Raw genomic sequence first — 25,740 nt, forward strand, 5'->3', positions numbered from 1 at the left:
GCGGACGGGGGCAGACGTTGAGGTAGGGCTGGTGCCCTGGGTATGGTCACTGGGCTGGGCAGAGTGGCCAGAGCTGGGAGAGTCCCAAACTGGCCGGATGTAGGGCTGACTGTTTCTCGGAAGAAGGGATGGTGGTTTCTGGTTAAGGGCCAGCACAGAGCCTCAAGGCTCCGGGCTCTATTCCTAGCTAGCTCTGGAAAGAGAGCAGTTCCTAGCGCACTGGAGCAGGGGACTGCGAGTCCAGGACTTCTAGGATTTCTGACTTAATGACAGCTTCTCTGTGGCCAAGTCACCTGGCCTGGGAAGTAGGACACCCGGGTTCTATTGCCAGTTCTCTGTGCTAGGTCCCTTATTATTAATTATTTGAATTGAGGTGCCAGCTAGAAGCCCCAGTCATGGGCCAGGTGCTAGGTGCTGTGCAAACATATCCGTGCCTCAGTTTCCCTATCCGTAAAATAATGAGCAGAACAACCCTCCCCTCTTTCCCAGCAGAAGGCTGAGTAAGCTTGTAAAGTTCTTAGAGATCCTGCCACAGAAGAGTCAACTATTACCCTCTAGACTAGAGGCTCCGCTCTCCTGCCGAAGGGGAAAAGTACGGCCAGCTCCTGTCGTTAGAGGACACTGGTCTCGCCTAAGCACTGCTTTCCAGGCTACGCTTCTCCCTAGCAGGGCGTTGGCGCAGAGAGCCGAGAGACTGCTTGCTTGGGGCTGTGTGCGCTGGCAGATCGCCCAGAGATCATTAGTATGCTGTCCTCGGTGATCTGGACAGGGGCTTTGTTGGAAGGGGCGTTCCGGACTCAGAAAGGGGCATCAGCATGGACCCATCTGCGCAGGGACCAGCGAGGAATCCTGACCTACTCCCCACACTTGAAAGGGCAGCAGTGAGCAACTGGCCCAGTGCAATATGGGCAACTCCCCCTTCCTCTCCAGGTTCAGGCCTCTGCAGGGTAACAGGCCTCATGGTGCTGCGGGAGAAGCCCTACCAGGCTGGATGGAGCAGTGCTTGGAGCCAGCATTGCAGGGGAGGACAGGACTCTGCATTAGGTTCCTGCCAGGAAATCCGGCTGCTACAGTCCAGTTCTGTATCCACTGGGTGCTGTAATTTGTGGAGCGTTTTGTCGAGGGATCTGGCCAGCTTAGAGTGCTCCAAGCCCTCCTGTTGCCAGGGGTCTAGACACCAGCTCCCCATGCCCCTCAGAATGGGTTTAATGGGATTATTGCTTATTATTCGTGTGGCAGCAGAATGCAGAGGACCCAGCTGCATAGCCAGGCACTGCACAGAAACCTAGGGCAAGACAATACCTGTCCCAGACTGCTGACAGTCTGAACAGACACAGGGTGGGAGGGGAAACTGAGGCACTGACTTCTGCATTGTCATGGATTGTCCAGGCGTTGCACAGAATTAACAGACAAAGCCTGATTCCCTGTCCCCATGTTGCTGTCCCGACCCCAGGGCAAGGGAAACCAAGGCACAGAGCAGAAAAGTGACTTGCCTGAGGCAAGATTGAGGGGGGCAGAGCCAGGATCAGCACTTGGACTTAGCCCGCAGAGCTGGGGCCAGGTGTTGGGCAACAGACACGCAGGGGATGGGGCTGCCTCCCCCAGCCCAATGAAGGCCGATGGCTGCTTTAACAGCATCCGCCGTCCCCACCCAAGCCCTCTCCTCCAGCTGCAGAGGGAGAAGTGGGGAATGAGCGCTGCAGAACCATGGGTGGGTGGGTCTTTTTTAGCTCTGAAGCCTCCCCATCTGTCACAGTTGTTTCTTCCACGGCCGGGGTTGAGAGAGGACGGCGGGGGCGGGGGTGGGGGGGGGCACTGATTGTGTTTTGAATTTTGAACATTAATCCCTGCACATTGCACAAGAGTCTGGTGGAAAATGCTGTCCCAGCACTTTGTCAAGATTTACAACTCTGCTGCTGCTGGCTGGGCACACACACAACGTCTCTCTGTTAAGAGCACCAGCCACCTGGAGGGGGCACCCCTGCAGCCGCAAAGGCACCTGGGTGTGAGCATGTGAGGGCACAAACAGGTCGCCTGCCTGCAAGCCAGTATTACGTATGTCCACGATGCACACTCACCATGCACCAGTGCACGCCGCCCACACTCAGACCTGCACCCTGCACAGCCATCCTGCACAAGACTAGAGCAGGGTTCACAAAAGAACAAGGTAAGTTCCTGGAGGATCGGTCGGTCAATGGCTATTAGCCAGCATGGGCAGGAATGGTGTCCCTAGCTTCTGTTTGCCAGAAGCAGGGAATGGGCGACAGGCGATGGGTCACTTGATGATTCCCTGGTCTGTTCATTCCTTCTGGGGCACCTGGCGTTGGCTGCTGTCAGAGACAGGATACTGGGCCAGATGGCCCATTGGTCTGACCGCTCTTATGGTCTTATGTACAAACCTGCAATACGCATCCAGCCCTGAACTCAGACACGGACTATGCACACCCACCACTGAGGGCATGGGCAGTCATGCCGAGTGGTTAGAGCAGAAGTCAGCACTCAGAGCCAGCGGTTAGGACTGGGTTAATTGGAGTAAGGCAAGGCTGGATCGAAGGCAGGAGCAGGGCTGCAGGCACTATCATGCCTGTGAATAAATTATTCCAGCAGGTGAAGCAAGCAGTGACCTGTGTATGCTGCTGGCTTAAGACCAGTCCGCTGGCTCTCCCCACCAGTCAGGCAGCCTGTTACAGACCAGCTACCCTGGTTAGGTCACCGGAGCGGGGCTCTGCCGTCGGCCCTGATTCCTGACCCTGCACACAAACATGGCGGTTGTGCACAGTCGCTGTGCACAACCGCCGTGTGCAAAGCTGCGTCACGCCTCTGCGCGGGGCCCAGGAGCATACTAGGCACACGCCCCCAGCACATGGAGGGGCAGATAAGCTCGGCAGGACGAAGCCCAGCGCAGCGGTGCCAGGTCACGCAGGGGACTCCCAGTCCCTTTGCTGAGCACATGCAGCAGGAGCAAAGGGATCAGCCCGGACCCTGGAAGGGGGCTGTGTATGGAGAGGGAGACGGTACAGAGGCCCGACATGCAGGGCAGCCCTTTCCCCTGCCCTGAGATTTCCCCCACTGATAACGAGATGGAGACGGCTCTGTTCTGTGACTGTTCAGATTCGCCTTCCAGCTGTGCCTGACTAACATCTGGGCTGGCAGGCACCTCCCAGCCCTCTCTCCGTACCCAGGCAGGGTAATAAACACCCTGGAGCGTGCTAGGTCCAAGCAGCTGGGCCCGGGCATGGCACAGCTGCTGCAGTTCCGCCTGTCTCCCCGGCGAGCCCTGAATGGTGCAGGTCGGACCTATGTTGCTCTTGGCCAGGGGCCAGGCAGTGACAGGGCCCTCTGCGAGTTATGAAATCCATAATGAGAGTGCTGAGTAACACCGGCTGCTGGCCCAGCCTGGCACCCGCCCACAAGTTCAAAGGGGCACGGAGAATCCCGGACAGGGGAAGAGACAGAGATCAGACCAGGAGAATGGGGCACCGGGGGTACTGGACACAGCAGAGCCTCCATTGCATGGGGATCCCAGAGCTGGAGTGGCAGGAGGGCTGTGAATCGAGACTGAGGGGCAGGCAGAGTTGTTGTGGGAGGCAGTCCAGGGCTGGAATAGCCAGGGGGCTGTGGGTTGGCATTGCTGGGCATCAGCCAGCCCACGCGAGGGAATATTGCAGAGCATCTGTCCACGCTAGGCATGGCCTTCTTCGATGTTCCAAGTGGCAGCGTCCTTCCTTGTCACCCCCCAAGCGCCCCTGGACCCAGGACGCTGGACTCCAGATTTGCCGACCACCTTGGAATCCCAACAGCTGGACCTGCCCCTTGTAAGCAGCTGCCGCTCCGGGCCTGGGTGGGTGCCTGGCATCTAAAGTCCTGGCGGGTGGCACCCGCCCTTGGGGTTGGGAGCGCTGCCTTGGGGAGGAGTGGCATGGAAATATATTCGCCTGACTGTGGGGAATGGGGGACTCAAGGACACAGACGCCCCCAGGGAAGCTGCAGAGCTGGAGGGGGTTGGCAGGAAAGCGTGGTGTGGCAGGTGCTTCCCCATCCAGGGCTGCTCTGAAGGTCGGTCCATAGTGCCAGGGAAAGGCCTAGGATGGGGGACAAAGCCCTTCCCCACCTTGACGCATCCCCACTGTCGGTTGTGCCTCTCCCCCAGCTCCCCTTACACCCGCCGATCAGTCAGGCGGGGTTCACAATGCCGGGGCGGTGGGAGGGAGACGCACCCAGCCGGGCAGGGAGGGGGAGGCACTAACCACACAGGCTGCCATAGGGCATGGGCACCCTGCCCCAGCACAATGGGCCCATTGATTCAGGGCAGGGAGCGGAGGTGTGGGAGTCTCGTCTGGACCAGGGAGGGGCCCGTCGGCAGCTGGCAGGTTCCAGGGAACATTCCTGCCAGCGAGAGCGACGGGGCTCGGAGCCGGGGCGATTCTGTGCAAGGCAGAAGCCTCACGCGCCCTAGAGGTGGTTTGCAGGCCCGTCTTGTCCTTCGGGATGTAGGATCCCCAATGCCTGTGTTTGGTGGCGGGGAACAGCCAGGATTTATTTTCCTTAATGACTGGGCAGAGCCTGCCCCGGGTGGGATCCAGAATGGGGCCCGTTTCCTGGCCAGGGTGAATGGCGCCAAAAGGGGAGATTTCGGGTGGGGGGGAGGGAGAGCACACATGGCAGTGGCTTGGAGCAATCAGTCTCCAGGGGGCACTGCTGCCCTTCCTCCCACCCAACCCCCCCTACCCCGGCTGCTCAGGGCAGCTTGCGGCCCCCGAAATGCCCGCAAAGGGTCGCAAGGCAGGTTGGCACCCCCAGAGGGCAAGGCCTGTCGCAGAGAGGTCTGTTCCCATGGGGGCACACACAGCCTGCTAAGAAACTCCTGAAGAATTAAGCCTGTGACGGGGGAGAGGGCAGGGAACTGCGATGAGGAGACTGGGCCAAGGTCACACCGAGCGAACCCTGCTCTCCTGGCTGCTAGCCTTGTGCCTTAGCCACTAGCCCAGCCTCCCTCTCCAGGGCCGTGGTGATCACAGGCTCTTTCAAGGCCTAACGGGCTGAGTGAACCCACGACCCTGTCTCCCTCCTGGTCCAGCATCCCCCTGGTCTAAGGTGACCAGACAGGAAGTGTGAAAAATCGGGACAGGGGGTGGGGGGTAACAGGCGCCTATATAAGTCACAGCCCCAAATATCGGGACTGTCCCTATAAAATCGGGACATCTGGTCACCCTACCCTGGGTCCTCCGAGGTTGGGACAAAGCCTGATGCAAACAGTGGGACCACGGGGTGCGTGGGGATAGTTGGCATCTCCCAGTTCCCGGCTTTGCCGAATCCTAGAAGGTCAGCTAAGGAAAAGGGGCCGGGCGTGGGAGGGTGTGCGGGGTGGGGAGTGATCAACAAAGCTACTGAGTTACAAAGTTAATAGCAAAGCAGGCAGCCGCAGCGGGGCCCTGCACCTGCCACGGGGCTTTTTGTTGATCCTGCCAGGCCAGTGAAGCTGTTTTCCCTCTCCCCGGCATGATGTCAAGCAGGGGGCGGGTGCTGCCAGCCGCCAGCGGGGCAGGTAGATAAAGGACTAGAGCGGAACAGGAATCCCCAGTTTTTCCGTCAGGCCAGCAGAGACGGAGCGTCTCCCCCACCGCCGGGGCCAGGTAGGCGGCTGGCTGCTCCCAACAAACACTAGTCTGGGACGCGGGGCACGCTTTGTAACGCAGGGGCGAGGGCAGGGGTGTGACGTGATGCTCCTCCAGCCGGCAAGGCTTGGGGGCAATATCCCTCGTTTCAGACTAATGCGTTCTCTCTGCCGCCATAGTTCTTCTCTCTCTCCGTGGGTTCTTTGTTCCACCCTCCCCTTCCTTGCCTTCTTCCTCCCTTTCTCCCCTTCGTTTCTCTCCCCCGACCCGCTTTCCTCACCTGCTCCTGCCCCCCCGCCCAGCCAAGCGAGACGGGAACCGGGCAGAGGGGAGGCCCTCGGGGCAGGAGAGCTGGGGCCTGCGCGGTGCCTTGCTCCTGGGGTGTCTGCAGGGATGGGCGATAGACGGGAACGGGATCCCCGTCTGCCATCGGGAAGGGAGTAGTCACAGGGAGGGGTTCCCGGGGAGCACCTGTTTCTGGCTGCAGCAGCTGCAGGGCAGACCCTAACGAAGCCAGGGCCTCAAGCGACGTCGTCACCTAGGGAACAAATGCTTCCCTGCGGGGCCAGGGGGCTGATCGTGAGTCTCGGGAGCGAACCTGGAGCCCCGAAAGCCCGGAGTCCAGCACCTGACTGTGTGCGGGGTTTATTATCTCAGCAGCTGAGGGCCCTTGCTGGCCTCCGCCTTTGTGCTCCGTCGATCGTCTCCAGCTGCCTGGCTTACGCGTGAATCTGGCACTTCCATGATGTGGGGCTGGCCCCAGGATGCTGGAAAGTACCTGTAGGGGCAGGCGATGCTCAGGCTGTGGCCGGGGCACTTAGGGCAAACAGGCATTATTGGTAGTGAGCAATCTGATGCTAGCGAGTGCTGACCTGATGCCATGGTGATGGACAGGGGGTAAGGACCAAACGGCCCGACTAGGAAATACAATAAGGCCTCTAGCGGGAGCGGCTTCTCCCCAGGAATATCCCCCTGGGCCAGGTTACCGATGAGAACGGCGATGACTGGAGGACATTTCTGAGGGCTGGATTTTGAGCTCGCAAAGAGGAAGGGCACGGAAGCTGGGAGACAAGAGCGGAGCCCTTCTTTACTCCTGCCCCATCCGCTTGCGCCAAGCTGGGTGTCTCGTCATCCTGCTCAGAGCCAGGGCAGCGGACGAGCAAGACATGGCGCAAAGGGAAGCCCACTCCAGTGTAGCCAAAGGGGGCCGGCCAAGCCAGCCTGCCTGGGCCCCAGGGAGGGCTGTAGAACCGATCAATGAAATTGTCTGCATAACAGGTCCCTGACTGAGCCCTGCTGGGGAAGATGTGCTTTGGCCTCTTCCCTCGGGTCATTTCCTCTGCTGCTGAGCCCATGTCCAAGGATGCCAACAAAGGACCCACATCCTTCCTGCAGCCCGGCAGGGCTTTGTCCCCAAAGCCAATCGTCCCTTTCTGTGCCATTAACCCTTTGAGTGCTGCCTGACCAATCGGGGAACACCCCCCAAGGTCTGTGAACCAGAGTCTGGCTATCCACGCGGCTGCCAGGCAAGAGTTCTGCTCCTGATGAGGTTGGGAGACTTCTCGGTTCCTCCCAGGCAGTGCCCTTCGGTCCTATGGTCGAAATCACCCCGACCCCTGCTGGGCTGTGGCCTGGCACCACTTGGAAGTTGCTTGCACATGAAATTCAGGCAGACGGCCTTCCTTTGAGAAGCTTTAATGGCTGAGCTGGGAGGTGGGGGTGGGTGAGAGCACAAGTTACTGATTAAAGCCCTTGGTTTGTGTTTGCTGGGGGGCCGTCAGTCAGTGCTGGATGGTCTCTCAGCGGATGGCAGGGACAGAACATCCAATGAATTAAGCTCCAGGGCACCCGTCTTCCCCACCCGCAGCCCATCAGCTCAGCCAGGCATGGCTGTCCTGAGCTAACCAGCAGGCTGCAGGGCGCTGGGGCATTCAGGGCAGGGATGAAAGAAGCAGCTCGTCCGTGAGCCAAGAAGTGCTGCGCTCTGGCTGATAGTTGCTGGTGCTTTGTCAACCATCGCTAAGGCCCGTACGGGCAGGCTGGGCAGCTGCTCTAGTCGTCTTTAAACTTTAAACAGCTTTCATGGGCACGGTTGGATTTTAAAAGGTTCAAAATCCAAGAGCCTGGGAGGTTCTAAAAGGACCGAGCTCCTTGAGCCCGTGAAGTTATTGATATTATCTGTGTTTTGATAAATGCGAGCAGTGCACAACGCGCCCCAAGTCATGAGGCCAGAGCCTCAGCCCGTCTGCATCCATCGCACTCTGCTGATTCAGACGAGCTGAGAATTCGGCCTGTTGTCCCCGCCCCAAAGCATTTACCGTCCAAGAGAAAGTTCTTAAGGGCTCTAAAATCCAGAACCCACCGAGGTTTAAGGTGGTCTACACTGTAGAACCCAGGAAGTTCGAAACGGTTCTCAGTTTGAAAACCCACCAAGTTCAAAATGTTTGAGGTTCCAGAGCACTATCCTGAGATATTCTTTGTTTTGATTGGAAATTTAGAAAGTCAAGAACCCCCCCGTGTACGGCACCATACTCTAGAACCCAGGATGTTGCCAGTGATTGGTTGGGGGCTTCCCACCCATCCAGTTCTGTGCTCTCGGCCATCTCAATCTCGGCGTCCCTGTTTGCCCTGGCAGTACAGCTGTTCATTGCCATTTTGTTCAGGTTCCCATGGGGCAGGACCTCACACAGATGCGTGAGGTCCCAGAGGCAGCGTCTTGCAGGAGGTGGTTGAGAGGATGGGCTGAGTTTCAGGCATGGCGTCCAGGTTGCTTGGAGCCTCAGACAGCGTTTCTCTGTGAGGTTAAGGGAAGTGCGTTCGTGCTTTGTTCTGGCTTCATTTGATTCCCATATACCAGTGCATTTCCGCACTCTGAGCCCTCCAGTCAGATTCTCCATTTGCAGAGCTCTGATCCGTCAGTCTTTTGCCAAGGATAAGTTGTTTCCACGCCGGGGTGCCGCTCTATAGTCTCCACCTGCCCATTGCAGCAAGGTCTGGGGAGGATGCCGACTCGGGGGCCATCTTCTCAAACTATTTGGACCATCACTACAAAAGGATTTTTTCTCCTGCTGATAATAGCTCACCTTAAGTGATCACTCTCTTGTTACAGTATGTATGGTAACACCCATTGTTTCATGTTATTTGTGTGTATATATATCTTCCTCCTGTATTTTCCACTGCATGCATCCGATGAAGTGGGTTTTAGACCACAAAAGCTTATGCTCAAATAAATTTGTTAGTCTCTAAGGTGCCTCAAGGACTCCTCGTTCTTTTTGCTGATACAGACTAACACGGCTGTTACTCTGAAACCTATTTGGACCAGGTGTCTTGATCCATTTTTGTGGCTCCTGTCTCTCCTCTTGTTTGCTGACAGCTCAGGATTCACAGAATTCGTGAATCTGAAGATTTGTGATGATAAGTGCAAATCATAACAAGCTAGCTGTGTTTCAGGGGAGATGTAAAACTAAGGTCCCAGTCACTTGTGGCCATATCATTTTGCTCATGCTTTGCATTACAGGCCTGTATTCTAGCCAAATTCCAGCTCTGCCGCCTTAAATTCTCCTTCATGTTTCAACTGGACGCAGCAATCGTTACTTCAACTCTTGTGTTGCATTGCAGCAACTGTTAAAACAGCTGCTGTGTTTCTCCCAAGAGATGGCTGCATTCAGCGGAAAGTGAGCGGATTCCTGGACTTAGAAAACCAGGCTCCAACCTCAGTTTGACTTGCGTTAAATCCACAGTAAGTGGGTCCACTCTAGATTTCCACCGGCGAAACCAAGCTCTGAATCTAGTTGTTTGGAAAGCCACTTTGCAACGCCAGGCCTTGAAATTGCTCCCCCTCCAGCGACACACGTGAACTTTCAAGCACAAACATCTTGGGAAGTTGTTCCTGAGAGAGCATGAGCCTGGGACCTTGACCAGAGACAGACAATGGACTGCAAGCTTCCTCCCCTACTGGGCAGGCAGTGACCTGAGAAGGGCTGTGGAGAGACAAATATGCCCCCCTCCCTGGGGACTGTAAATAAGAAATGAATGATTAAACCCTGAGATCAATGAACCTCTCGCTTTGGCCTGTTGAACAAATTAAACTTTAAATGGGGCTGCTTTCTCCAGGACGTGCTGTTGTTGGTCGTGTACTGATTTCATCAGGGGTTTTTTTTAGAGAGGTGTGTGTCTGTGTTTGCACGTGCATGTGTGTGGTCCGTCTGCCTGTGCGCATGTGTCTATGTGCTGGTGGTCTGTGTGTGGATGTGTGTCTGTATGGATCTCTTTTTATTTATGCATCTGTGTGTGTCTTGGGGGCCGGGGGGTGTTTTGCATCCTAGCCAGTGGCTTTGCCTTTAGCCAGGAAGTTGTTTTCCAGGACTAGGCTCCCAGGCAGAAAGCATAATAGTTTGCAAATTTAGGAGTGGGCGGCAAGTGGCCCAATTTCCTGCTACACTTCATGCCTGGGTCTCTCAGCTGCCCTTTGTAGAGGTGCTTGGAGATCAAAGAAACAAACTCTTAGATGGAGTATTCGGGTACCTGGTTTTCTGAGGTGCAGCTTAGATGCTGGAAGCATTGATGTCTCCGAGTATCCATCTGTCTATCGGTTTGCAGTGTTGTTGTAGCCATGTTGATCCCAGGATGTTAGAGAGACAAGAGATATTACCTCACCCACCTTATCTGGCTATCTATCTGCACTCTTTGCATAGTGCTTCTTCTGGTGGTGTCTCTCCTTCTTTCACCGGAACGCATTCAGAGACGTGGTGCAGTTCTTTTCAACCCTGCTTTTGCCAGGTTGGAGAGTGACACCCCTGCCCCCACCCCCAGTGCCTCTGTGATTGTCATGTAAAGTAACCCTTTGGGGCAGGTCCCCCGGGTGAGGGGTGGACGGAATCGGGCCTGTGACTCGGCAGGTAGACCCTAAGAATCCACATCCAGATTAAAAGGGAATTAAATCGTCTACACTTAAAACTTGGGTCAGCGCCTAGCAACTCCCTGACCGACAAAGCTGTGCCACCTTAATCCCCAGTGTAGACACAGCTATGTGGACAGAAGAATGTTTCCGTTGATGTAGCTAGAAGCGTTCTGGGAGGTGGAAGGCCCCTTCTGCCGGTGTAGGTGGCGTCTACACTATGGGGTTATGCTGGCATAGCAACACCGACAGAGCTGAGCCAGTATAGTCTCCGGAGTGTAGACACAGTGTAAGCAGGGCTTATGGTGTCTTCAGAGCTCTGGAACCATGGACCCCCAGCCTCCCCTCTTTGAACCGGTAACTAAAGAACCTACCCAGACCAGTTGGTTAATTTCAGCCCTTCGGTGGTTTCGTTTGGCATGGTGCCTCAGCACAAACTCAGACCACAGGAATTTATTTCATGGCAAGAAGTCCTGGGCCACCATGACACTGTCATGCTTCTGGTTACAAACCCTTCACGCAACTGGGGGCCAGGAAGAAAACATCCCCTATTGGATCAGGGAGGAGCATTATTGTGCAGGGTTGGACCTCTATGATCTGTGGGACCTGATCCTCCTCTCTCATTGCAGTTTGATGCTGGCCTCTGTTGGTCAAGGGAGTTATTCCTATTTATACCAGTGTGAGAGAACTTGTATTTCCCTGTGTCCATGCAATACATTGTGCAGTGGTTGCTCTAACACTTAAAAGGGGCCAGATCCGGCATTGTGTAAAGGATAAAAGCAGGATCAGGACCTGAGAGGTGACAAAGAGCATCGGCTGAGGCAGCAAAGTGTTACCAAAAGTCCTTGTGCCAGTGCTTATGTCAAAAGAAGAAACTGGCAGAGGAATGAAGGGCCAGAGTTACTAGGAGACGGCAAGGCTGTAAATTGCCGGAGACCAGTGATGACAGGCTGTTGATCTTGAGGCTTCTGGGAGCTTGGTGCTCATTATAAGTAGTAACTTGCTCCTGGGCTGTACGTACAGGGCGGGTACATTCTTGGTGTTTCCATTTGGGCCACGTTTAGATTAGGAAGATGGGTCATATTTTAGAAAATATGTTAACTAGGGAGGATCCTGGGGCTCCTTGCAACCAGCCACCAGGTTCTTAAAGGCATTAACCCTTTTCTACACTCCTGTATCAAACTGTGTAGCAGACACGCCTTTGGACATAAGCTATTTTTCTACCTAGCTGCAAGGTGCCTGTCACGGAGACACTGGAGCGTTGGTACAATCAATACTGCATTCCTCCTCGCGCCCCGTGTGAGGTAGGGCAGGTCTATTGCCCCCGTTTGCACACAGGAAACTGAGATGCAAAGAGACTAAAGGCCTTGTGGTTAAAGGTATTTAGGCACCTGCTGGGGAGCCTCTCTACATCTTTAGGTACCTAAATACCTTAGGAATCTGGTCCTAAGAGGCTTGCCCGTGGTCACACAGGAAGCCTGTGGCAGAGACAGGGCACTGAACCCAATTCTCCAGCTCTTTAATGCCCACATTACCCTTCCTCCCTACAGCCTTTGCTATGTCTCTAGTGCACGCTAAGCCTGGGTTCTGTCTCTGATCTGAGCCCAAGCCCCCCTTTCCGTGCACACATAAATTAGTCTGACAGGTCAGCGAGCACTCAGCACCCAGGTCCTCAGACCCTGCTGGGGGGTGAGTCATCAGAGCCCAAGTCCCCCTGTGACTTGGGTCCCGGCCCCGTCATTGTGCAGCGTGGACGCGTCAGCACGGCTGTGAGTGCCAGGTCCGGCAATCGTAAACCCAGGTTTAAAATGCAGTATGAACGCTCAAGCACATGCTTGGAATTACCGAGTCCACACACCTGGCTTCACAGTGCAGTGTAAACATACCGTCATTCCTCAGCTTTGGGGTCATTGTTTTAGCCCTCAGCGTGACTCCAGTCTCATATGACACTATGCTCTTGTGGGTTGTATTGTTGCTGGTAGCTACTGGATTAGCCGTCGAGTCAACGTTCAAACTTTAGACGCTAACATTTCCTGTATTCTGGTGCAAATCCCTTTGAACTCTGTGTAAGCTACGAATAAACCGGAAACAATGTACATGATTGGTTCACACTCACATGACACTTTTATTATAAACATCTTGAAAGCGCTTGTGATTGCAGCAGCCCGGTGCTGATAGATATCTGGGGTGGGGTTTTCAAAAGCCTCTTAAGTGACTTAGGAGCACAAGGCCCATTGCAGGTCAATAAGGCTTGTGCTTCTAAATCACTTGAGCCATTTTGAAAATTATATCTGTAAAGTGTAATACAGGTAATGAATCAGGTATTTTGGGCGTGTAAGAAATACAATGCTGTGCGGCGTTTCATGCACCATGCTATGTGTGATATGGTATCAGAGAAATGTACCTACCTTGCTTTGCACTTCTATAGCCGTTTCATCCCTGAAAATTACCCTTGCTTAACAAGCCAGGGTGAGTATCTTCACCTGCATTTTACAGCTGGGGAAAATGAGTTTCAGAGAAGGGAGGGGACTCACCCAAGGTCACCCAGTGTGCCAGAGGCAGAGGCCTGTCTAGAGCCCAGGAGGCCTGACCACCAGTCTCCTGCTCCAAGCGTATATGTATGCTGGATCCAGATCGGTAGATGTGTCTATGGGGAGAATGTTTTCCCCTCTGTAGAAATTCTGCTGTGTTTGCAGCCTCTGGCTCATCAGAGGACTTTAACCCCAGGGCTCTGTCTGCTTCTCGGCCCCTCATGGGTTCTGCTCTAATCCAGCTCATACTTTTCGCTCGCTCTGCAGTACGGTATGTGCTCGCGGGGAGGTTTATGAAGCAGCAGCCGTGCTGGGCTGAGTTCCACACACAGATGCGTCTCCACGCTTCTCCCTAATCTTCTGAACATGCCCCCGTGTGACTCTAGCCTGGCTCCAGGATTCCTTCCTTTTCCCAGATCCCCCCAGTGCCACAGTCAGGGCAGATTGTAGATTTCAGGAGCCAGCCATGAACCTCAGCCTTGCAATGTTTCATGCTTTGCTGGGTGCTGGCAGCGTGCAGGGCGCTGCACAAAATGAGCAGCCCCTTCTCCAGGGACTTGAGGATCTAGTGCAGGGACAGACCCACTGGGCCACATTCAGAACAAGCATAAACAGGCAAAGACCCAACCCCTCATTGCCCTAGCTAGGGGGGGCCGCTGGGCGCGGGAGCCGTGAGGTGGGGTGGGGAATGGCCAGAGATTATCTGCACTCTGCTGGTCCTCTACCCCAGCAAAGCCCCGTAGAAGCCTTGAAGCAGGGGCATGATTCAGGGCTGGCCGAGCCAGCACAGGGAAGCTGCAGCCCCTGCAGAGGAGAGCTGGCATCGCTGTTTACAAGTGCCTGCTGTTCCTCATCAAACTAAAGTTGCTTTTTGCGACCTTGGGACTTCCCAGAAACGCACTCGACTGTAGAAAAGGGTTCTTAAACCGGAGCCAAGGAATCAAGCCAATTGGATTACATCCCTCCGCAGGTTTATTGCTGTGGCAGCTACAGGATTTGTTCCAGCCAGAGCTAATGGCTGGGCTTGGGCGTCTCCCTCCTGAGTCTGAGCCGGTGGCTGTATCCATGCGCCATGAGGCGCTATCTGAATAAGCCTGGCACCTACTAGGATACAATCACGAGAGGTATTGATCCTCATGCTGCAGGGCACAAAGCGACGGCTACCTACAGGGGTCAGGAAGGAACCTGCCCTCCTGGGACAGTATTGCAGAGCTCGGTGTGCTGCATGAGGGTGGAAGGAAAACAGCACCTTCCTCTGACTCATCCAGCTTTAGTCATCATCTGAGGCAAGTTACTGGACCAGCTGGGCCTGGCTGTGGCAGACCAGGTGTGACGCAGGGCTCTGATCCTGTGCAGCAGGGAATGGGGGGATAGCAGACTGAATGGCACCAGTGGGCTAATCCAGCCCTCCAGATTAGGGGGATGATGCTGGGCCAGATGGACCACTGGTCTATTCTGGACTGATACTCCCTTTGATTTCTCTCATTCACCCCTTAGTCCTAGGCCCCGCAAAGCAATATGGCCTTGTGTAGCAGAGCTCTCCTTTCCTTGACAAAGGCTCAGGACCACACAGCGCCCTCGTTACGACCTGGTGTCTGAACATCCCGGCCAGCTGGATGTCCCAGATACCAAGGGGGTGAGCTGTAGCAGGGAGAGGCCAGCAGTTCATCATGCTGGGGAGGTCCAGGTGTAGAACTGGTTTAGCCAGAAGCAGGAAGGTGTATGGGCTGCGGGGTAGGAGGAAGTGATGATCAGCTCCATTAGGCTGTGGGAAGCAGTGTCCTGGCTGCACTTCCTTTACCGCTCATGTGCTATGCGAAGATCTCCAAGCACACTCAGGCTGGTACCTTGCTGGTGGTTCCAGGGGGGATTCACTCCTGTGCAGAGGGGTCTAAGCGCCACTTAAATATTGGAGGCAAAACCCATTGCTCTTCCTTGGGGATTTTATGATAAATTAATTTAAAACCATAGAATTTGTTGCCTACTAAAGGATCCCAAGTTTAGCAGATTGATTGTGATTGGGAATCATGTCCTCTTTTTCCCAAATGCAGCCACCTCTGGAGTAGAAGGTCACAGCTGTTTGTAACAGTTCACAGCGACACTATATAAGAGGTGCAGTCAGGACGTGAAGGAGAATTTTGCACCCAGTTGAATCTCTGGGGTGGAATGTAGGTCAGCAGAATGCAGTTACCCTAGATTGGAATTTTGCCAGGATACCGAGGTAAACACCTGGATTCCAGTACAAGGTACAAGAGGATTTAATCACCACAAGGGCCTCAGATTTGCATCACATCCATGTGACGGGGACAGTGGGGAAAATGTTCACAAACGCCTGAATGATTTAGGATTGAAGGCCCCTGGACTTTCAGTGCCGAAGGCCATGCCTTCCTCGCTTACCGGAGAGTCACCCCGTGCCTGTGTGCAAAGAGTGCCATTTTCCAGATAGCCGGCACGCTTTATCCCGCAGGGTCAGCACAGTCTCCCATCCAAGCACAAACCCACTGTAATGCTGTTCTGGTTCAAGACGAGTCAAAGGCCTGGGATCTGCCACCCACTGCCCATTACCCCCCGACCTCTCCCCCATGCAGCAGCCCCCCACCCCATGCCAGGGGGCTGCAGTGGGAGAAAATGCCCGGCATGGTTGGGTGGGTTGTGGTCCCACGCCCAGTGTCTCGGTGGTGCCTGGTAGTGCCCGTTGCACAATCCGCCTGGCGATCACTGCTTTGTTTTGCAGTTTGTCTGGGGTGGGTGGTTGTTTTCAAGCCGGGATAGAAAAGGCAGGAAGCCGTGAGGGTGAATCACAGCTCAGGGCCCGCCTTAAAGGAACCCTGCCCCTTTCCCCTCGGGCCAGGGTGGCTTGAGTCAGAGCAGAGCGGGGGAGGGAAGGAAACAGCAAGAAGTTGCCAAGCTGAGGATCCAGGTGCCCCTGTCCCCTGGCCAGATTTGATGTTCCCTCCTCCTTCCGGCCCAGACCCCCGGCTGGATGGGCAACATTGCTGTGGCTGGAGATGTTGGTGTGGGGAGGGGCTCCGACTGGCTGGCGGCGAGCCTAACATTGCAGGGGGTGCCAGCGTGGCAGGGGAAGGGTCCCTCCCCCGACATGCCCATGGAGCTGCAGACGCCTCCAGTTTAATACTCCAGTGATTTTAACGATGTTCTCCCAGGCCCATAAAACCTGTTTGTTTCGTGACACTGGGGGGAAGGGGGGGCGCTGTATCTCCCCCAAACTGCGGCCGCGGCAGCCAGAATGAATTGGGCTTGTTGGGCCTTCCCTTCCTTGCCCCCGGCAACGGGGTGCTAGGACAGCTAGCTTGTAGACAGCATCCCCCCAAAGCAGAGCTAGAAGGGTTAAATCGGGGACCAGGGGCCGGCTTATGTGTGTCCACCCCCCTGCCTTTGGAGTCCCCTACTAATCTCCACTGGGCTGGCACAGCCCTGGCATCAGCAGGCCGAGCTTCCCTCTCGCCACGAGACACCCGCCCTGCCAGCCACAGGCCTCAGCCTGCCCTGGAGAGACAAAGGGGCTGACTGTGGTCGTGCAGGCCCCCAGACTCATAGCAGGCCTGGGTTGCTGCGTGACAGCATCCGGCTACCACTCACCGGAGCGGGGGATCCAAACGGGTGACAGGCTCTGTGGTCCACAGACAGCCCCCTGGAGCCATCCAGTCCCCATGCAGAGCTAGAGGGGAAGTCTGGTCTGGCAGGCAGGACGCTAGTTGAGCAGTGGGGTCAATTCTCAGCTCTGTTACAGACTCCTGGGACAGGTTGCTTGGCCACTCTGTTTCTCAGTACCCCACCTGTACCTTATGAAAGAACTGTTTCAGATTTGGCCCTGACTACTTTAAAGTTTAAGCCTGGCTAGCCAGAAGGCTGTCTGATCACTGTACACTGGGGATAAAGCCCTGCCCTGCGACACGGGGTGTGGTGATGAAAAGCCATTGGTAGTTGAAAACCCACCAGACTCCCAAGTCTCTCTCCCACCATCTCTCTGAGCGGGGCACACCTCCCTTGTCTTTATTGTCCTTGTCTTTATTCCCCAGCACCACGCTTCGGCTTCACCTTCCCTGGGAGCCAGGAGAGGTCACGTATGTAATTAGCAACAGAAGACGCCAGCAATCCTGTTTCCTCCAGATCGATCCCTCCAGCACGGGGCCCTGCAAATTATTTCAAGCATCCCCAGGGTGGTCAGCAGTGCTGAGACACCAGGGCGTGGGAGGGAGTCCTCTGTCGCTGGGGTCGCAGCCTGCAAATAGGGGTCATAGAATCATAGAATATCAGGGCTGGAAGGGACCTCAGGAGGTCATCTAGTCCAACCCCCTGTTCAAAGCAGGGCCAATCCCCAATTTTTGGCCCAGATCCCTAAATGGCCCCCTCAAGGATTGAACTCACAACCCTGGGTTTAGCAGGCCAATGCTTAAACCACTGAGCTATCCCTCCCGGGGTGTGAGGGAAGGAAGAGGAGATGGCTGAGCTGATAGGAACAGCTGTGTCGTGGGAGCTTTGAACGGGTTGCGTCCTGCTCTCAGCTGGGTTGGCATGAATCCTGTGAAGTCAGGGGAGTAACAGGGATCAGAAGCTGGCCCCAGAGCCTACAGGACTGGCCTCATTATCCAACCCACCCAGTGTTTGTTTCACGCTCCGGCCGGCCTGTCTCAGTGGTCACCAGGCCTAGTGGCGAATCTGGCTGCTCCAGCTTGTCTGACTCCACCACAGCTTCCCCATCTCAACCCCGTGTCCCACGACAGCCCCCGGACCCAGATGGAGGGGGGCAGACGCAACATCACGGCAACACAGACAAATCCAGAAAGCTGCTTTTCTAACCTACCCGTGGCTCTTTGGAGCCCAGCCACCACGGTGATGGGCACCTTAGGAATTCCTAACTGAGAGTCTTCGGGCCAGCTGGAAGGGCCCGGCAGCCCAGGAGCGGCCAGTGGGGATCATCTGGACATCCCAGTCCAGGCTGCTAGCCCGTTAGACCAATGGCCCCTTCAGCGATCAGCTAGATGGAGCAGCTAACTGATTGCCTCTGTGTCTGTAGATCTGCCTGGACAGAGGCACCCGGTCCGGGACGGGTAGACTGGGCCATGCCCGCCCCAGTAGCAGCTATTCCACAGCAGAATGTGTGGGCAATGCCTGCCCTGACCTCCACGGCCAACACAAACCTCTGGGCAAGGTGGAAAGGGACCCAGTACAGAGGAAACACGAATGCTGCCTCCGACCCGGCTCTAGATCCCACCAGCCTCTAGCCAGGCCGCCTGCACGCAAGCACGTGGAGGAGGTCTGCAGTGAGAAGGGTGGGGCTGTGTTGAGTCACCTGCCCACACGCTGACTCATCCCTTTGTTGTGGATCAAGGGAAAACAATGGGCCACCGCAGACTTGGGAGACAGTGCCCTGTGGAGGCCAGCTGCCGGATCGTGGCCAAAGGGGCCAGATGCCAGCGCCCCCTGCCTCTCATTCTGGCTTTGCAGTTCTTCCTTCTGGTGCCTGGCACGTTGGGCTGCCCCTGGGGTGTAGCCAGATGGGCTCTGGCTCGTGCCAGCAGTGTAGCTGCTCTTGCCGGAGAGCTGAGCATGGGGCAACCCGCAGCGTGAGTCAGTGATTGACACCCAGCATAGGCTGCCAGCCTGGGATATTGGCACCTGTAAAAGCCCGGTACAGCTGAGCTGGCCAGGCTGCCGGAGAGCGCAGGCACGGAGCAGGGGAGATGGAAGGGGACACTGGTCCGTTTCTGGAGGCGCCAGAGAGCATGATACCCGGCCTCAGCAAATGTTTCTTTAGGGCTAAACCAAATTTAGTGCTGATGGGCTGAGATGGCAGCGACTCCATGTGCAATGAGCTGAGTGACACGTGCATGAGACTGGTGCACACTTAGTGAGAGTGCATGGAGTCCATGTGCAATTAGCCGACTGACTTGTGCAATAGGGATAACTGTGCCCAGAAGACCTGCCTGATTGCTTAAAATTCCTGGCCAAGGCGCCGGGGGCACCCAATGAGCCTGACGGGACAGCACCACAGGCGGGGCAAGGTTCCTGCACAAGCCAGCTTGCCTGTGTGGCTCAGCAGGGCCTCTTACCACTGGGCCTCTCCAGCCCTTGCCTGCTAGGGAACAGACCCAAACCCCCTATCTTGGTTCGGGCCAGCGTCAGCTTTACCCGAGTCATCTGACCCAGTTGCAATAAGGGATGTGGCCCGAGGTTGTTGCTATAGCAGGGGAGGGGTTGCCCCGCTTCACGCGGCAGGGATGAGCTAACAGGAACCCAGCCCCAGGTCAGGGCACACTCCAGGGGCACGCGGCTGGCCCTCCAGGGGCAGGAAGGGTTCTGGCAGGTTTGGGTACTTCATGCTTTGCCTCGGATGGGGCTTTCTCTTTGTTAGGGCCAGAATCTGGTCTTAGCCACACTGGTGTAACGTAAGCTACAGCTTTCCGAGCTGATGAAGCGGCAGCTTGGCTCTTTGGGGTGCAGGCACCGTGGGGGTGGGGTGATCGCTGCGCTGCCCTGTGCCGCGCCCCGGTCACAGATGGTCACCTGGGGGTGGGAGGTCAGAGAGAGGGAATCCCCCCCCCCCCCGTTTGGCTGGTGCGTGGGTGCTCCCTGCCAGCTGCCTTTCCCCGGGGTTTCTAGGTGCCCAACCTTCCTATGGGCGCTTAGGCCTCATTCCCCAGCTTGGCCCGTTCCTGAAGCAGGGCAGCGCTCTCTGCCCCAGGCTGGAGGAAGGGGGTGCGCCTCAGTGCAGCTCCCCGTGGCAGGAGATTCAGCGGCAGCGCGGGGTGTGGGTGAAGGTGCATCCAGCCTTCTTCTGTGCTGAGCAGGGGTGCCCCCTCCCCAAAAGGCCTCAGTGCCTCTGGCCCAGCAGGACACAGACTGTGGCTGAGCCTGGCGCTCGGCATGGCGGGTGGGGAAGGTGCGGTGGTTTGAAGAAAGCCACAGAGGCACGAGTAACCATCCCAGTCTCCTCCCTTCTCTCTGCAGATAATGCCATGGACCTGGCAGCGCTGCGGAACGACCTGCCCACCACCTTGGACAACCTGTACCAGGGCCACCTGGAGCAGGACCGAACCCGGAGCCTGTCCAATGGCCATGCCTTCCCCACCGGCGAGCGGGACAAGGCCGGGCTGCTGGCCGGCAGCGACGTGAAGCGCTCACAGCCGCTGGTCATCCAAGTCAACAGGTTAGGAGCAGGGCATTGTGGGGAACTCCGTCCTGCCCTCCACAACGGGGTCCCATGATTTTCCCAGCAGTGTGTCTGGCCAGCCCCAGGGGGCTGGGGGGAGAGTGAGTGTCTCTGTCCCCTTGTGGAGCTGTGATGCCCTCACCACCATTAGCCTCCAAGCCACATGGTCCTGGAAGGTCGATCATGTTAAAATACAAGACTGGGAGTCAGGACTCCTGGGTTCTATGCCCAGCACTGGAAGGAGCATGGTATCTAGTGGTTAGAGTCAGGTGGTGGTGGCTGAGAATCAGGACTCCTGGGTTCTGTGCCCAGCACTAGGAGGACCATGGGGTCTAGTGGTTAGAGGGGTGGCTGAGAGTCAGGACTCCTGGGTTCTAGTCCCAACTCTGCCACTGACTGGCTGTGTGACCTTGGGTGAGTCTCTTCCCCGCTTCATACTTCAGTTTCCTCCTCTGCAAAATGGAGGCTTGTGCCACAAGCCTCCCCCATGGGGAGGGAGGGGAGCATCAGCTGGTGGAGGGATCCAGCAGGAGGAGACAGGGGTGCAGCCTGCAAGGAGGGAGGCTCCTTCTTCGCCTTTGAGCCTGGATGAACAGCACTAGGGAGAGCCAAGGGGTTTAGAGTTAATTATTAACTCGCCCGCCCACCTCTGGATCTCAGCGCTGGGCCCACTCTCCGGCTGAGGGAGTGCACGGCGCGTCCCTTTAAGAGCAGAGTGAAATCACCAGGCCTGCGGCTGCTGCTGACTGGGGTGGAGGTAGTTTTTGTTGGCACAGCCGTCAGTCTCTGGGGAGGGGCTGCAAGGGTCCGGGCGCCCGACTACCTTCAGGCTCTGGATACTTTGGGCCCGATCCTCCACGCTTTGTGCTGTTGTTTGCATCGGAACGTTGTATGGCTCCTGTGATCTCAGTGTGGTTCACATGCCAGGCCCCTGCGCCCTCACCCCAAACCTCTCCTTTCTGGCAGGAAGTTGAAGGAGGAAGAGCCGCGAGCCTCGTCGCTCCCGTCCATCCCCAACCCCTTCCCCGAGCTCTGCAGCCCCTCCAAGTCACCCATCCTCAGCAGCCCCTCGGCAGGGCAAGGCCCGCAGTGGGAAAGCGGCCCCCACGTAAGTGCACCGGCTCAGGGGCTGGGAGGGCAGGGCAGCTCCTGGACGGGTTTGCGGCGTTAGCCACAGTGGTGGTTGGACGCACAGGGAATCAATGGGCCTGCGTGCCAGGACACCTGGGTTCTCTCCCTGGTTCTGGCACGCGGCGGAGTCTAGTGGTTGGGGCAGTGGGGTTGGGCGTCAGGACTCCTGGGTCCTGTTCCCAGCTCTGCCGCTGACCTGCTTTTTGACCCTGGGTGGGTCATCCCCCTGTGCTGGTGCCCCATCGAACTCCTGAGCTGAGTCTGGCTGGGGTGTGCAGGGCAGCTGGGCATGACGGGGCTTGATGAGGCAGGCGGTTGGTTTCCATAGGGATGGTCGGCATGGATCCCGGTGTGTTTCGGCGACCCAGGCCCCCACAAGCTTGTAATTATAGGTGGGACAGTTTCCAGGCACCCTTGGAAACTTTCCAGCACTTCCCACCTGACACCTCCCCAGGCAATCACCTGCCTCTGAGCCGGGCCCAGCACAGCCGCTTAACCCGTGGTGTGCCGAACACTGCACCCTGAAAACACCAGGTGCCCCAGCACGGTGTGGCCCGCCCAGTGCACCCGCCCCCGCTGGAGACCCGGATCAGTGCCCCCTTGTGCAGAGACTTTGGTGGGCTGGTACTGGGGGCGGGGGAAGGGGCTGTAGTAGTTAGCCATCGGGGCCCCACTGTGCTGGGTGCTGTATAAACCATCCCTGCCCCAAAGACCTCCCAGTCAAGCCAGACGGATGAGACGGGTTGGAGCAGGCCCAGGAGAGCCAGGGAACAGCTGGGAAATGCAGCTGAGTCTCTGCAGGAGCAGGTGAGCTGAACCACAAGGGAGGGAAGTGGCTGCTCTTTCTAGGCTCAGTTCCCTTTCCCTGACAAATCTGATTGGCTTTGCTCTCTGGTCCCCGGAACTTGTTTTTCTCAAGATCTGGACCAATCGTGGTCACTGAAGATTTCACGGCACCTTTTGCGAGAAGCCAGGTTTTTAACTCCTGGCTTTCTGGCCAAATCCCAATTTGGAAAGCTCCATTCCCCCTTGCTAAACTCCCCCTACAGTTCAGTACCTTTCTTCACTCCCTGCCCTAAAGTATTAGGCAGTGTTGCTGAGGCCTTGCTCAAAGTGCTGACATGTTCCACCCCAGAGGTGGCTGCATTTCAGCAGGTTGGGATGGTGGACTCTATTTCTTCCACGTGAGCAAAGTGCTTTGGGATCCTCTTGGACGAGAAGCCCTCTAGACATGTCAGTCTCTGTACATGTGTCGGTCTTTGGCTGTTCCTTCAGGTTCAGAGGGACAACTGGACATAGCCCAGGGACTCTGTGGGTTTTGACGCTGGCAGTTACCCTGGGTTGGGTGGGGAGAGTGGAATTATGTGTCTGGAAGAATCTCTGGACGTCTCTAGGAGGTCTGTGTGTCCCGACGTGCTCAGATCTTGGAGCCAATTTACTGACTCGCCAGCAAGGAATAAGATTACAATTAAGGGCTTTGGAGAATAATAACTATAAAGGTTCCCTTGCCTTTCATCTGGAGCATGGGTGCTGCTGGGTGAGCAAGAGGGGGCACTGGGGTGCTCTAATCCCTGGGGGACTTGATCAGTCAGGAGGAGCAGCGGTGGGGTCAGGGTGGGGTGAGGAGCAGACAGCCAGGGGAAGGGGATCACATAGCCATGGACTGGTCACTTTCCCACAGGATTACCCTGGTGCCGGCCCCGGCCCTTCCCATTGCCCCCAGGGGTGTTGTCTGCGTGCTCCATCGTACATTTCCATTGCACTTTAGGATCCCTCCTCTAGGGGCATCTCACCTGCCCGGAGTGCAGGTAGCAGGTGTCAGGGTGGTTCTGGGGAGCCCTTGGGTAGGGGACAGCTCAGCCCCCTCCCATGGAACGTCAACGAGCCTTAAATCAACCCAGGGCTGCCGCAAGACCCGAATCTCCCCTGGGACGGTGATGGGGTTGGGGTTTGGACCTCGGGTGCAGCCCTTCGCCCCCAGGGCTGGGTTAGCTGAGCGGGCCGAGGGTGGGAGCTGGTGTCCCTCCCCCACACACTGGGAGGTGCTGCTGAGAGGCCAGCGCAGCCATCCCGACAGACTGTGGGGGCCACGAGCCAGGGGCTCCTCAGCCTGTGGGACGGAGAGCTGGCTGTGGCAGCAGCATGAGGCCTAACACGCTCGTGACAGTCTCCTCCCACCATCAGCAGCTCAGAGGCCTCAGTACAGCCCCAGCCGGGCAGCGCCCTTCCCCCAAGCTGAGGGCCTACCACACAGGGGCCGTGCTGGCCTGACTGTAAATCAATCCCCTTTTGGCAGCACACCCCCCATATTTCATGCGCCCCCCCACAGCTCCAATGACCCTGGGAGACCTGTCAGGGCCATTCCCAGGAAGCCCACGTCACTGTTACCATTGCGACCCTATGCCAAGGACAGGCTGCCCCCAGGCTGTGAGCTCGGGGGGCAGATGGTTCCCAAGGCCTCTCCGGCAGAGGGGACAAGCAAGCGGGACCCCTGTTCCCTGGGGTCAGCAGCATCGGAGTAGACAGAGCCCAAGAAGCCAACGCCTTTGGCTTTGATTTGGCCTGGCTGCTGGCTGAGGAAATTCAGCACTTCCCGGAGGGAAGCGGATGAGCCATCACTGAAGGGAAGAGCAGGGAGGTGGGCATGGGATGTTCATGGGTTTTCGACACCTTGCTTCTCTCCGGGCTACAGAGGTCCAGTGGTGCCGGGTGGATAATGCCCATGGCAGGCCAAGCAGGGGCCGTCTGGGGGCTCAGAGCAAGGGGTCCATGGCACACATAGCCAAAACATGTCCCAGAGGCAGCAGGGATCAGCACCTGGACTGGTTTCCTGCCAGGCAATGGCCCCTGGATAGAGATAAAAGGAGCCAAGCAGCGGGTGCCACGTGGGGCCAGCCCAGGAACTGCTTTATTGCAGCCCTAACGACCGTCTGCCCCCTCCGTGTGCAGACGCTCAGGGCATGGCTGGTGTCTGCAAAGAGCAGCTCAGGTGGCTGGTAGAGAGCAGCCAACCACAGAAAGAGCCTCCCCGCACCCGCCCCTAGCTGGTAGAACCTGAAGGAAGGCACTGAAGGAAATCTGAACCCTCCCTGCAAAGGTCACGAACTTCATGGCACGTGGGAGGGGGGAGCCTGTGGCTTCAAGACAGTGGCTGGCAGCCTCCCAAGCCACCCCAGGGCCTGGGCTGCCCCCTGCTCCTCCCCGCTAGGGCCTGCCTGGGAGTTAAGTAGCCTGCGTGCCGTTCCCTTAGCTGCTTTGTGACCTGTGCCTCAGTTTCCCCTCCCACCCTTCCTTAGTTCTATTGCAGTGGTGCCGAGGGGCCCCAGTCACAGACCAAGGTCCAATGGTGCTAGGCGCAGTACAAACGCAGAACAAAGAGACGGTCCCTGCCCCGAAGAGTTTACAGTGTCACAAGCCCTTTGGGGAGCGCCTGTCTCTCCCACAGGCTGGGCAAGGGGCGCCTCTCGCTGTGTATCTGTGCAGTGCCTGGCACCATGGGGCCTCGTCACAGCTGGGGCACAGAGAACAGGCACAGTGGGCCGGCTCTGCAAAGGGCATGCCAATTCAGCAGGTGCTTATCCCCCTCTGGTGGGTTAAACGGGGACTAGCAGGGAGGATTCGGGTCTCAGCCTAGCCCAAGGCGCTGCTGCACTTCGATGTCGTTGTAAATTCCTTGTGGGCAGGGTCCAGCCATGATGCTGCTTCCTGCCAGGATCCCCTGGCAGTGGATGGTCTAACAGGGATGGGAATGGGAGGCTGGACATCCAGGTTCAACTGCTGGCTCTCTCCCAGGCTTGCTTGCAGGACCTTGGCCACCTCACTTTGCCTCCATTTCCTTGCTCGGAGCGATGCTCCAGCTCCCTCCAGAGAGGCTGTTTGGGTTCAGTGCTGGGGGACCCCGCCACCCTCCTGGCAGACAGCCCTGTGAAAGGGCTGTAAGGTTAGAAACTCAATGAGCTGGTTATGTTCGCAAAAGCTCCCCCCTCCCCGGCCCCTAGCTGACTCACTACACACCTCAATTTGCAACCAAGTACTGTAATGAGCATGGACCACTGAGCCAGGAATAGAACCCAGGAGTCCTGAACCCCTAATACCTGCTCTAGCCCCTAGATAATGCTCCCTTTTAGAGATGTGAATAGACCCCCAGAGTCCTGAACCCCTGCTTGCATCACCAGACGATAGTCCCTCCTAGATTTGGGAATAGGACCCAGGAGTCCTGATGCATGCTCTAGCCCCTAGCCCACTCTGCTCCAGTATCTTTGCACTGTTTATTTTCTCTTTGTTGCTGGAGAGATTTGGGGCCCAATCCTGCACCTTGGGATTCCTGCCTTTGACTGTGACGGGAACAGGACCAGCCAGCCCACCCCCAAACTCTGCTGGCAGCTGACACTT

General features: G+C 56.8%; 1 protein-coding gene across 6 annotated transcripts in view; it reads left to right on the forward strand.

Moving 5' to 3' along the window:
- Positions 1-25,740, forward strand: part of GRB7 (growth factor receptor bound protein 7) — a 41,826-nt gene that overhangs the window by 2,586 nt on the left and 13,500 nt on the right. For 3 of the 6 annotated variants that reach the window (XM_084615945.1, XM_084615944.1, XM_084615946.1), the window contains exons 3-4: positions 20,016-20,214; positions 21,184-21,325. In XM_084615945.1, the coding sequence (XP_084472071.1) occupies positions 20,016-20,214; positions 21,184-21,325 (341 nt within the window). Of the gene's footprint in view, positions 1-5,489; positions 5,634-17,955; positions 18,338-20,015; positions 20,215-21,183; positions 21,326-25,740 lie in introns of those variants that run through there. The other 3 variants (XM_084615947.1, XM_084615948.1, XM_084615949.1) reach the window with 3 other exon arrangements.

This window comes from Lepidochelys olivacea (assembly GCF_965140295.1).
Source record: "Lepidochelys olivacea isolate rLepOli2 genome assembly, chromosome: 27".
NCBI classification, from domain to species: Eukaryota; Metazoa; Chordata; order Testudines; family Cheloniidae; genus Lepidochelys; species Lepidochelys olivacea.